Here is a 13303-nt window from a genome sequence, read left to right as displayed (position 1 = left end):
AGACCGCGCAGCTGGGCGCAGAGAGTGAGGTGTGCCGGCCCTCGCTCGCCAGTCAGAAAGTAAGCGACAGGTGACGGTCCCCACCGCGAGTCTTACACGTTTTTTTAAAGACCAGGGATAAAAAGGAGACCCCCTCAGATCAACTCCCGTGATGACGTCTGGAGCTTACCTCTTTGTGTGTGGCCCCTAATTCTTCTTCTAACAAACTACACCTTTCAAGTGCTACTCGTAACCGCTCTCTCACCTGGAAACAAAGGGACTGAGTTTGTACGTGTAGGTGTTTCATTTCTCCTTACTGTACAGTTACCCGAAGGTCCCCTTAACCTCAAATCACATGACAGAGTGCTGGTAAGGTCTTTCGCGGATGCCAACGTTCACACACTTGCTCGTTAACAGCTTTCAAGTTCACATTGGAGCGAAATCTTCCCCGAAATAAATTACATTACGCGATTCGTAACAGCAAATCGAGACGCACAACATTTCCGCCAACCGCTACTTTTTAACCACACAGACCTGTCTTCTTACAAGAATTCGAGAAGCTTAAAAGGAAACTCCTGTCCCACAAACACGCGACGTGTGCCTCACGGCACACAGCAGGTGCGCGAATCGAGAGCCGCCGTGGCCGGAGGCACCTTTTCATCCAGAGCTTTGTGGTGCTCGAACAAGGACTTCAGGGCCTTGAGCACCTCCACCTCGCTGGACACGCCGGCCGGGGACTGCGCCTGCCGCTTCACCACCGTCATCCGGAGAGACCTCTCGTGCCTGGACACGAGACACTCCAAGTGCTCCAGCAGCAGCTGGTGGGAGAGGCCAAGGGAAAACCGTGTTTAAACAGCACTTTCAGTTTGGGGCCCCAATGAAACCAAATGCGAAACCGAGTCTGAATCCCTTCAATTCGGTCCCCGGTTGGGGAGCCGCCCCCGCCCCCGCCCCCGCCCCCACCCCCGCACGTGTTAAAATAGCCTTAATTCTCCTCCTGGATCAAACAGGGTGTGAGAACGCTGAACTCATGGCTCCCGGCCAGCTCCACGGGGACATGGGGACATGGGGACACGTGGACAAGGGGAGTGGATGGGGCCCTGTGTGGAAAGGCACTGGCGGTGCGCCTACTGACCCTGGTGTTGTTCCTCTCTGCCTTCAGTTCCGCGATCTCCTCCTCTCTCTCCAGGAGCTGCTCCCTGCAGACGTTGAGCTCCTTAGTAAGCGCCGCAAACTCCTGGGGGCAGGGAGGGAGACGGGGGGTCTTCAGCCAGAGCGCACCAGGCCTCCGCGGCCCACCCTGGCCCACTCACCCACCACCCTCGAGTAGCATCACACACACCAGTCCCCTCCTCACCACCCACAGGGGTCCCGGGGATTTTCGGAGGGACCGACACTCCAGGGGACAGAGACATTTTCAGGTGCCTGGCCGGTCTATGACTCGGGAACTCTGCTGACCCGGGAACAACAGGCCGAGAGGGCTGCTGCCCGTCCCCAGCCTCTGGCCTCGTCTGGGAAGCAGGCTTGTGGAGCGGCAGCGGGGAAAGGCTGACGGTCCCCAAAAGCTGCTGTCGTAGCCTGACAACTGGCTCAGTCGAAGTCGACCATACGAAATGGACTTTTCAAAAACGCTGGTAGGCCTCTTGACGAAAGGGAGAGTTTAAGACTGATTTCCTTAGACAAGCAGGAAACTTTCTGGATGAAGCGTCGCTGAGGAGAGTGACGCCAGGGCCCGCCACCCCGCGTGGGGTTTCTCTCCCAGCAATACCGAGCGCCCACCCGGGACACGACGTAGAGGTGGGCTCCAAGGAGGTGGACGCACACTCTCCGGTCGGTCGAGCGCAGAGCCCGGTGCGGGTCTCAGTCTGTGAACCATGACATCGTGACCTGAGCCCAAACCAAGAGTCGGACGCTTAACCCCCTGAGCCACCCAGGTGCCCCAGAGGTTTTGTCTCCGAAGGACAAACGAGGAGATAAAGATTCACTTAACAGCCTGACATGCAAATTCAGAAAGTGGTTGATTTCGGCAATTCTAGAAAAATCAACGTACAAACAGGTGACACACTTCAAGTTCCTTCATAAATTAACCCTTTCCGAATCCACGGGAACTTGACCACAGAACTGACCACGTTCCTTGCAATCTGACTCGACAAGGTGAACCCCCAGAAGCCTATCTGATCCTTGACGTAGCGCTGTGCAGGCCCATTTCCATGTGGGGATTTCTTTCCCAATAAATACATTGGAAGCTTTTCTGGAGATGTGTGACGTTTGGAAAGACTGGCAGATGAGCTGAGCAGCCGAGAGATATCAAAAATATTAAGCAAAAGGCAGGCCACGAATGCATGAAATCTAGGCAGATGCTTGGCTATTGTACTGTTTACTACCGGAAAACATACACAAACCTACTCTAACAAGGCAAAGCTTATCAAAATTTGCGCACGTACACAGACCGTACCTACGTGGTGCCATTTGCAGTCAAGAGAAAGGCAAACAAACGCGGAGACGCAGGATTAAGTCCCAACCGCCTAACACGAGCTGTAGCAGACGCTGTCCTCGGGGGGAAGTGTGCACCACCTCCTGTCGCCACTGAGGTCCCCTCAAGGGTTGCACGAACCTGATGATCAGCTCCCTTCTCCGGTAAATCACGCACCACAGGAAAAGCGATTTCTCAGGGTTCCTCGTAATTTTCACCGTGTTAAGGGCAATACCATGAACCCTGAATTACACCCTGGGACCCGTCTGAAGTGTCCCCAGGGATGCTGGACGTGCTGCCGCGATGCAGAGAAGAGGCATGGCATGACAAGAAAAGGCTGAATGGCCTGACCTGTACTGAGGCCCACAGCGGCAGCGGCCAGCCGGCCAGCGTGAGGACCACGGGGACACAGACAAAAGGAGATTCTCGAAGCTCCCGCCGCAGCCACCCCAGCACATGCAAAACCCTGGTGCGTTTTGTGAGACATCTTTTCGTCTCGTGTGGAAGATGTGGCATCTCTGTGGACGTAGGACTGCTGTGAGACGGGCACACCTGCGGACTCGACTCAAACTGCAAGACAAGTGAAGTCCTGACATCACGACGTACGGCAGAAGGAAGGGAAGGATCGAAAACCGGCACGTTTCCACGCAGGCACAGGACAGCTTGGCGGTTTGAGAAAGGGGTTTGGCTTTGAAAATGGTCGAGACGATAGGGGAAGCAGCTTCCACCACGAAGAGGAAGCACACGTCTCCCAGACGCCCCGAGAAGACTGCGGAGAAGCAGGAACTACAGTCCTCCGCGTGTCAACCCCTCCAGCACAAAACGTGAAAAACACACGAAAATCGCTTGAGGAGACCATGGCTGCCTGCACAGCTTTCTCATGCAGAAGGAGGTGCCTGTCGGGGGGGCAAATGCCACAAAGGACATTTATTCACGAGAAAGCAAGTGAGCACCAAGATGCTGGGTAGGAAGGGGTGAAGCAGCTACCGTCTGAGCGGACACAGGCGGGGGTGTGATCAGGGCGGCTGGCCCTGTGTAGGCAGCTCACCCCGGGGCCCTGAAGGCAACAAGTGGCAGTGGCCAGCGGTCTGGCCGCACAACCAGAGCCCTTGCCCTGGACCAGTTCCGTCCCGGCTCTGTCCCTCAACTCAGGAAGTACGCTGAAAGCAAGGGACTGTCCTCCAAAGTTCTTCTGACACCGGACAATGTCCTGGCCACCCAGAACCCCACGGGTCACCACCAAACGTGTCTCGGCGGCTCACTCGCTCCGGAGCGCAGCGGGTCCAAGTCCGCCTGCGGACCAGGGGCCACGAGGACCTGTGAGGCTCATGACACAGGCACTTTACAAGAAGGACGGTCAATGCTACCGAAGACAACCGCCACGGGGGGAACATTTTGAGAGCCGGGAGGATGCCACGGGACGTTACAAACGACGCCGTGAAGCCGTCAAGCCCAACACAACGAAGAAATCCCTGCCGGAGAGGACCGTCCAAATGACGCGCGTGATTTCACGGGACGTGCAACACAGCCAGTCGGGGAAATCGTGAGTGGGACTGTGGAGACGGCAGAAAGGGCTGGAGGACGAAGGGGTTCAAGATGCGGATCCCGAAGAGGCTCAAGAGCTCAGGGAAAAGCCCAGGGCAGGTCGCGGAAGACGGCGGCGGGAGAGGAGAGCTGGTGCAGCGGCCGGAGGGCGAGGAAGGCGGCAGCGCCGGGAAGCACGCCGCCGCGAGGAGCGCCCCGGCAGAGGCCCGGCTCCTTTCACCACGCGGACCCTGCCGAGGCCCGGGTGCGAGACGTTGACAGGGAAACGGGAAGGCACGGAGGGAGACAGAAACGCACTTCCGGAAAGCCGCATCGAGGGTGCCCGCCTCCCCCCGCTCCCGCCCCCCCGGGCCCCGAGACCCAAGACGGCCCCACCCAGAGGGTCCCCCCCACCCCAAGCCGGCCCGCACGCGAGGACCTCCGGGACGACCCGCCCCCGCTTCCCGGACAGCAAATCCTCGCCACGGCGCCCAGCGAAATCACCCCGCCTGCCAGGCGCGCGTCTGTGTGTGAGAATCGAGTGAGCGCACGGCGAGGCCACGCGAGACGCGTGCGCGTCGCCACCACCGAGGCGTCCGTCGGGAAGAACGTCGCGCGTGAGACTTGTGTGCGGTCGGACAGCCCGTCCTCGCACGCACGGGCATAAGGGGAGTGAGATCTGACCTAAAATGAGTAACGTGTTGTCTCATAGCTTGGCTTTCAAAGAACGACATTACCTTGCGGCGCGCCTCTCTCGGTCCCTGCAGAAGATGCCTCCCGGCCTACTACCTCGGGCGGTTTTGTTAAGGTAACAACGTGTCCAGCGCTGTACTGTGAATCCGGCCGTAAAAGCATCGGCTGGGCCGAGACGAAGCAACGGAGCAACCAACCTACTGATTACACCAGGCCCAGGCCGTCATGAAGCATTCACCCTGACACGTCTGGTTGTGAGTGCGTGAATTGTTACGCCCGCAAATAAACGTGAACCTTTCGCATTCTTCTCATTTCTGACATGTGCTAGCAACACACGTGACCACAGCTCTTTCTGTCGCGGAAGACACAGCACCGACGCGGGTTCTGACAGACGATTCACCCTGTAATCCGATAATAAGCTTAGGTCTCAAGACAGCACGGCGCTGTGAATCTGCTTTCCCTGTCGCTTAAAATTTTTTTTCTAGCTTCCTTTAAGAACACAGTATAATGAACTACTGGGACCACATCAAAGTAAAAAGCTTCTGCACAGCGAAGGAAACAATCGGCAACACTAAAAGGCAACCGACAGAATGGAAGAAGATATTTGCAAACGACAGACCAGATAAAGGGTTAGTATCCAAAATCTATAAAGAACTTCGCAAACTCAACACCCAAAAAATAATCCAGAGAAGAAAGGGGCAAAAGACATGAATAGACACTTCTCCAAAGAAGACATCCAGATGGCCGACCGACACATGAAAAAATGCTCCACATCACTCACCATCAGGAAAATACAAATCAAAACCACAGCGAGACACCACCTGACACCGGTCAGAATGGCTCCCATGAGCAACTCAGGCAACGACAGATGTTGGCGAGGATGCGGAGAGAGAGAGGGTCTCTTTTGCACTGCTGGTGGGAATGCAAGCTGGTGCAGCCACGCTGGAAAACAGTGTGGAGGGTCCTCAAAAAATTGGAAATAGAACTACCCTACGACCCAGCAGTTGCACTACTAGGTGTTTATCCACGGGATACAGGTGGGCTGTTTCGAAGGGGCACAGGCACCCCAATGTTTATAGTATAGCAGCACTACCAACAATAGCCTAAGTATGGAAAGAGCCCAAATGTCCATCGACGGATGAATGGATAAAGAAGATGTGGGACATACATACAGTGGAGTATTACTCGGCAATCAAAGAGAATGAAATCTTGCCATTTGCAACTACGTGGACAGAACCGGAGGGTATTATGATAAGTGAAATTAGTCAGTCAGAGAAAGATAAATATCATATGACTTCACTCATATGAGGAATTTAAGAGAAAAAACAGATGAACATAAGGGAAGGAAAGCAAAAATCATAAAAAAAACAGGGAGGGGACAAAACAAAAGAGACTCTTAAATACGGAGAACAAACAGTTACTGGAGGGGTTGTGGGAGGGGAGATGGGCTAAATGGGGGAGGGGCATTAAGGAATCTACTCCTGAAATTTTCACTATATGCTAACTCATTTGGATATAAACTTCAAAAAATAAAAAATAAAAAAATAATAAGAATACAGTATACAATACATACAACATACAATATGAGTAGCGATGGACTGTTTGTGTTGCTAGTAAGGTTTCTGGTCAACAGGAGGGTATTAGTAGTTAAGTTTTGGGGGGAATCAAAAGTCATACATGGATTTTCGACTGTGGGCAGGACGGCACCCCGAACCCCAAGTTGTTCAAGGAACAGCTGTACTCATCCATGAGGAATAACAAAGCAAGCAGTACTGTTGTAATCAACAACAGAAAAGAGTAAAATAGAAAAAGTTTTTCTTTTTTAATTCTTTAATCTTTTTATTTATTTTTGAGAGACAGAGTGCGAGTGGGGGAGGGGCAGAGAGGGGGGAAGACACAGAATCCGAAGCCGGCTCCAGGCTCCGAGCCGTCAGCACAGAGCCCGACGCGGGGCTCGAACCCACGAAGCGTGAGATCATGACCTGAGCCAAAGTCAGATGCCTAACTGACTCAGTCACCCAGGCGCCCCAGAAATATTTTTTCTTGACTGTGGTTATTTCAGGGGGAGCACACCGAAGGGGATGGGGAGGCAGGTAATTTACAGAAAACTGTGAGTGTTTTCATGGGTGTATAATAAGCTAATGGTCATTTCACCTAATTTACCTTGTAAACCAGAGTGTCGTCTTCTAGAGTCCACAGCTATGGGTGATCAGCTTTCACCTTCCCAGCACGAGAAGGCCCTACAGACCCGCTCCCCCAGGAAACCTGGGGAGAATTATGCCTAACAACAACGATTCAGCCTCCAAAGCCATCCAAAGCACACAACAAATGAAGAAACACCAATTTTTTTTTTTAAGTCTATCATGATTCACTAAGGAAGGGGAGTCTGTAATATCTGAGCCCAAACTGACCCCCCCCCCAACCTCCCACTTCCTCCCAGCTCAGGGAGGTGGACATTCCACTGCAGAGGCTACAGCCAAGAGCATGGGAATCCCGTGCCCCCCAGCTACCCGTCTGCTACAGAGGCCACATCCTGGGCACGAGTGGCGGGAAGGCCGGGGCGCCCTGGTTCTGCCCAACCCCGCTCAGGTAAAGGAGGCCGGAACCCTGGCTGGAAGGGGCATGCTGAGGCGGCCGGGCCGTGGCCATCTTTGCCCTCGCTCTCTGCCGAGACGGTGATGGACCCCAGGCTGCTGCCCACCCTCCACCAAGTAAGTGCTCAGCCCCTAGAGCAGGGGTGTCCCTGGACAAGCTTGCCACCGTCCCCAGCCCTGGTTCAGAGGTGTTGCCGAGGGAGAGGAAGGGCAGGAAAAGAGAGGACTCCTAACCTCCTTCCAAAGGAAGGGACGTCACGGGCAAAGTTTAAAGCCAGAGGAGGCCGTACTGAAAGGCAAGTGGGCAGAGACTCAGCCCAGACTGCAGGGTGGCCCTTGTGCAGGAGAGAGGCGATTAAGGCAACCAGAGGAACCCTCTCCTGTTCCCAGGAGGAACCCTGTCCTCGAGGGCCAGGACAGTCTCGAACACTGACTCAGGTACGATTCCCGGGAAGGAAGCAGAATCGGCCTGGTTTAGTTTGCGGAGGCATTTCTAGCCCAGCGCATTATTGACAACAACAGAGCAGATGGCTGGCGGTGAGCGCAACTCACAGCTGAGGGTGGTCAGGGAACCAGCGGGAGAGCACCCGACAGGTGCCACAGGCACCCACCTCACTGCAATCGTCTGGCTCTTCAACAAACTGCTTACGACGTTCAATTCATTTCCTAGATACTTCAGGGCAATTCACCCCACACACGCGCACACACACACAGACACACACACACACACACACACACACACAGTGCTCTTTGGACACAAGGCTGCTCCTGCTAAAGAATACAGACAACCCTGTACTTTACTTCACTATTTCAAGGCATACCTGCAAACACAAAAAAATTACAGTGAAACGAAATGAGAACAATCCAAACGTGTCTTCAAACCTGACAAAGTCTGTTGGGTGCTGAGCTGTCTTCAGAGGCCCAGAAGGCAGCACTGAGAGACGGGCCCCGCGGTCAGGAAGCCAGGATCTCCCAGCGAGGTCTCGCAGAGATTCCGTCCACGGGAACCCGAGGGAATCAGACCAAACCCCTCGCTTTCCATCTGCTCTGGTAAATAACTTTAGCTGACCGCCAGGTCATCCGATGCCTAATGCTGAGAGATTTGCATCTAATCTTCAAGACCTCGTATCAGAAAATACCGTTCCTGTTGTAGGTGAAGGAGAACCAGGCTCAACGCGGCGTCAGCGAGATGCGTGGTCACTCACGCGGCAGGCAAGCGCAAGGGGCAGCTGGCTGCAGGCCTGCCTGGTTCAGGGCCTCACACTTTTATCTTCATATTCCGTCCCCTTGTGCAGGAATCTGGGTCAATTCACTAATTCTGTCTCTAATTATGTCCGGTCCAAGTTCATCGTTCCAGCCAACACCGTCTTCATTTACTAGATTTCAGACTGTTTTCTGTCCTGCCCTCCTTCTCTGGTATCATTTCTGTTTGCTTTAGAATTTCTTGTTTCCTCAGGGATGTTATCTTTTTAAACATCTCAAACACACTTACTTTGACAGTCTTACCAGACTACCCGTGCGTTTTGGAAGAAGTAAATGCATCGTTCTGTAAGGGGCCGACTCTGGAGGCTGTGGGATCCGGCTTCCGGCTCCACCCGCGTAGGTTACACCGCTGGCACTTCGCTCCCTGCCTAGAGTCCAGCCACTGCCCCTCCGGGCCTCCCAAGGCCTCAGGCCAGAACTAGGCTTCCACGGTGACAGACAGTTCCCGCTGCCTGGCTCCTTACAGACGGTGTAGACCCTGTGAGAGAGTCACCGGACGTTGTGGCACAGCCCAGGCCCTGCTTCCTACCCTCCCAAGGCCCACAACTTCCCACAAAGCCCCAGTGTACTGGGGACAGTGACCTTAACGTGGGGAAGCCTCATCTAAAACCAGCTCCAAAAAGCGAGTCTGATTTGAGTTCTGATTCCACCGGACACCTTGGTCCCTGGGACCCCGGGCGACAGGAGCCAAGCTTCCTACTGGCCCTGCATGCTCGGTGCTCGGGGCACAGCAGGCGGGGGCATCTGGCCAACCCCAGCTTACCGCGCTGGGTTTCTATCCTGTTTCTGTACTGAGGGGTATTTTTCTCTTCTGGGGGTGTGGCTGTATTGTTTGGTCTGTCTGTTTCTCTGCTTACATTTCACTCTCCCACTGCCGTTGGGAGTGAGGTCTGTCGAAGCACGTTTGTGCTGCCATCCCGACTGGAAGTCACGATTCGTTCGAGCGACGGCCGCACGGCAGACAGGCAGGCCCGGCCCCTCCGCAGGGCGCGGAGCACACAGACAGACCAACAAGAGGCCCAGCGCGGTCCGCGCCCCGAGTGAGAAAGGCCCGGGCTACGGGGTGGGGGGTGGGGAGGGGGAGCAGCACGGACGTCGCGAGTGGTGGGAGGCAGGCTCGCTGACCCGGAGGCCCGCCGACAGAGAGGGCACGGCGGGTGAACCGTGAGCCCTGTGGCAGGAGAGCCTCGTCAAGAGAGCAAAGCGGCGTCTGGGAGCGGGGAGGGCGTCAGGGGCTCGGGCAGCGAGTGGGAAGCGGTAAGGGAGGCTGGGCGGGCAGAGGCCAGACTGCAGGCCCACGCGCACCCCAGTACGGAGCCCGGATCTCATCCCGAAGGCTCCGGGAGTCGTCCATCTACAGACTCTGAGGGCCCTCCCGAGGGAGCAGGCCGACCGCTCAAAGTCCCAGGCAGTGCTCAGACACAAAGGGTTCGCTGAGTCAACAAAAGCCCCCGGGAGCGGTGCAAAAGCGGGGCTGGGGGAAGAGACGAGTGACACAGCAGCTCCCAGGCCACGCAACCCCCGGGAAAGAGGAGCGTCTGAATCAAGACCAGGGTTAGAGAGCTGCCGCGGCCCGAGAGAGAATTCTAAGACGGAACACAGCATCCCACGTGCCTCCACTTGCTGTGCCCTTCATCAGTCTTAAAGGGCCCCCTGGAAGGAGGGGGAGGCCAGAAGTGAGGAGGCAGGTCGGGCGCCGCGGTAACGCGCAGGCCCAGGGCACGGGAGAGGCAGGCGGGTTCCCAACAGGCCTTACGGTAGTGCCCGCTGACAGACGGGCGAGAGAGAAAGGCCCAGGACGACTCCAGCAAGGGAAGGACACAGTCCCCATTTCCTGAGCGGGGCGGGGCTCTGGAAGGGAGATCTAACAGCCCGCGTGGGCGTGCTCCATTTGGGACGTTACACGACGGTCAGCAGGCAGCACGGAGCAGAGTTGAGGCCCCCAGCTGGAGTTGGGTGTCGGTGCGGGTAGGAGAGCAGCCTCGTTCCAGGCCCATCGCAAGGCACTGAGTGCGGATAAGAGGAGAGGTGAGGTCCCAGCCATGTGCCCATCTAACACCGGACGGTGGGAAAACGAGGGATGGACTGGGAGTGGTCGGCAGGCAGGAGGGAACCAGGGAGGGGCCGTCTCAGGAGTCAACGGCTCTCCGCATGTGTGAGCCTGGCAGAGGGGTCAGCTGACTGATTGCCTAGAGGAGGTCGGGGGGGGGGGGGGGGGCCTCCAGCACAGCAGTCCTGGAGCAGGGGGGGCAGGCCTGCCTGCACAGAGGGAACCAGGGACAGGAGGAGTGGCAACAAAGCCATGAGCCGGGGTGGGGGTGGGGAGGTGGGGACGGAACTAGGGTGGTGGCTACGCAAGTCACAGGCTCAAGAAAGGCCTTGGGGGGTGACCCAGATGCCTGCTGGTGGGGAGAAGCCAGGGGAGAGGGGGCTGACAGAGCGGCCACTCTGCGCAGCCGAGAGCAGATCACGGGGGTGGTGCGGTAGCAGACGGCCTTCCCTGGGAGCACGCAGCCCCCTGCGCTGGAACGGCAGCTGAACACGGGGGCGCGGACGCAGACGGCCTGGCAGTTGTGTGGTGGGATTTATGGAAGTCCTCTTCTGCCGTCTCCCAGTGTCACTCACTGCAAGTGACGTGCAGACAGACTTGCGTAAGGCGTGAGGACGGGCAAGGAGCACTGGGGAGAAGGAGGGCTGCCTGGAGGAGAAGGCCCCCGCGGCCACCGGTCACGAAGGTGGATGCGGGAACACACTTGACCGGCGCAGCCTCCTGCCAGGTAAGGACGGTGAAGTGAAGGCAGGGATGGGCTGAGCGGCAGGCCAGGCTGTGGTGAAAACAGACCACAGGACTGCAGGCAGGTGAGGAAGAAAGCAGAGACGTGGGGGGGGACAAAGGACAGAACACCAACACCCTGGCAGGGTCACGGGACCATAGGTCCAGGAGGGCTGGATATCAGCGTTTTATTTTTAAACGTCTCACCATCTATTCCCAACAAAGCTCACTGGCTTTAAACGAAATACCTGGTCAAAACACCACAAGCAGACTCCAGAAGCTCGGGGGGGTGTGAGAACAGGGCTCCAAATTCCCGACATGCTCCAGCTAGGAGGCGCCGGTCACCGCACAGCCTCCCGATCACTCCTGCGCCCCAGCTAGGAGGAGACGGACGCCCCACAGCCTCCCTGATCTTGGCGACAGGCCCCTGGGAACGGATGGGACCCGGCCTAGCCCCACCTGCACTCAGCTATGAGCCCCTTGCCTCCACACCCCCACTGACGCACTCTTCCTGTAACACTCCTTCATCACCAAAGTCCAGAGTCCCATTACGTTTTTCATAAAGTCCCAAACTGTCTGGGTTCATCTATTAAGAGAATATATTTACTTCCCGTCGTTTTGGTTAAATGAGTTTCTTACAACAAATTCAACAGCCAAATCATTCCACGATACACCACTTTGGCCACAGCAGAAAACAAATTTATGAAAACTTGACAACTACTTTTACTCCTTAAAGAAAAACCTTTCTCTTTGGACAAAAGAATTCAAGTGAAAAGAATGGAAGCAAATTCAAACTTAGGAGTTTAGATAAACATTCGACAGGAAATTCCAGAGTTTAAGATTCCAAAAAAACACGTTCATATGTGCACTGTTTGTATTATTATTGCAGAGAAAAACTGGTGTAGCTCGAACAGCCCCAAATACGAGCAGTAAATGACCTACGCAGTGACCACCAAGAAATCCACGGGTCAGCAGCCACACTTTCTCCTCTTCAGAAAGAATGTTTGTTTAAAAAACACTGCACACCAAGCATCCTACTAGCAGTGACATTCTATTTACCGTAACCGAAGTTTGAAGTATTTTTTGCAACTGAGTCGATGTAATAGTCACTGGAATATTCCCATTTTAAATAGAAATCTGAGCAAAGCAGATGTGTGTTTCTCTGGACATTCCCAGAACCGAGAACAAGAAAAGCAACACTAAACCATCAGCATCAGTTCAAGAACTTGGTTTCACACGGTGCTTGTGCACGTTGGTGTTTATCATTTTAGGACAAGAGGCCCAGATCTGGGTAACGGGTTCAGATCGTACGAACCAGACACCGTTCATAAAAATCCACAATCAGGCCACTTTTAAACGAAGTCCCATGGCTCAGATGCGACACTCAACTCCCAAAGTGACGAACACAGTTGTCCCCGCGGCTCCAGGAGGACGACTCTGGGTGGAAAGCACGGGTGACGCCTCGCGCCCACCCCCAGCTCGGAGCCCTCCCTTGTCCTGCGCCCTCCCCCTGGTCGCCCGAGTGACATCACCACAGCTTGTGGTTTTGACCGTGTCCATCACTGGCCCCATTTTCTTTCTTAATGACTTTTCGCCGTTCTAACCTGCTGACACAGAGCAAAGCCTCACAGAAGGCACAGAACCCGTGTGTTCTCAGTGCAGAGACACAGAGCACAACAGAACAGGCTGTAATTTTCAGCAAACGGAAAGAACACCTGAAAACCTGACATGCTGAACTGGCTTGGATTATTTTCTGTCCATAGAAGCTATTTGCCTCCACTTGAGGTTTAAAAGCATGTCAAATCTGGAATAAAGAGAAAACGGGAAGTTTATACACTGAAACTAATCAGCAAATCTTAGGCTCTAAACCCCCACTGTCTTGATGAAAAGTAGGCTCAGCTATCCATCTATGGGTATGAGAAGTTTCTGGATAACCATCTATGTGGTAACCTACTGACGGGAGAGAAGACAGACCAGGGGACACTGAGGAAGCAAACAGCAAAC

At 55.0% G+C, this 13303-nt stretch overlaps 1 protein-coding gene across 6 annotated transcripts in view; it reads right to left on the bottom strand.

Annotated features, from left to right (window-relative positions):
• The window catches only part of PPFIA1 (PTPRF interacting protein alpha 1), a 91273-nt gene that overhangs the window by 48283 nt on the left and 29687 nt on the right, over positions 1-13303 (bottom strand). For all 6 annotated transcript variants that reach the window (XM_045039683.1, XM_045039678.1, XM_045039679.1 and 3 more), the window contains exons 3-5: positions 1115-1216; positions 633-797; positions 170-244 (exon numbers count right to left, since the gene is read on the bottom strand). In XM_045039683.1, coding sequence (XP_044895618.1) covers positions 170-244; positions 633-797; positions 1115-1216 — 342 coding nt within the window. The remainder of the gene's footprint in view (positions 1-169; positions 245-632; positions 798-1114; positions 1217-13303) is intronic.

Source organism: Felis catus, chromosome D1 (assembly GCF_018350175.1).
Source record: "Felis catus isolate Fca126 chromosome D1, F.catus_Fca126_mat1.0, whole genome shotgun sequence".
Classification (NCBI taxonomy): domain Eukaryota; kingdom Metazoa; phylum Chordata; class Mammalia; order Carnivora; family Felidae; genus Felis; species Felis catus.
This window is presented reverse-complemented; position numbering and strand designations above follow the sequence as displayed.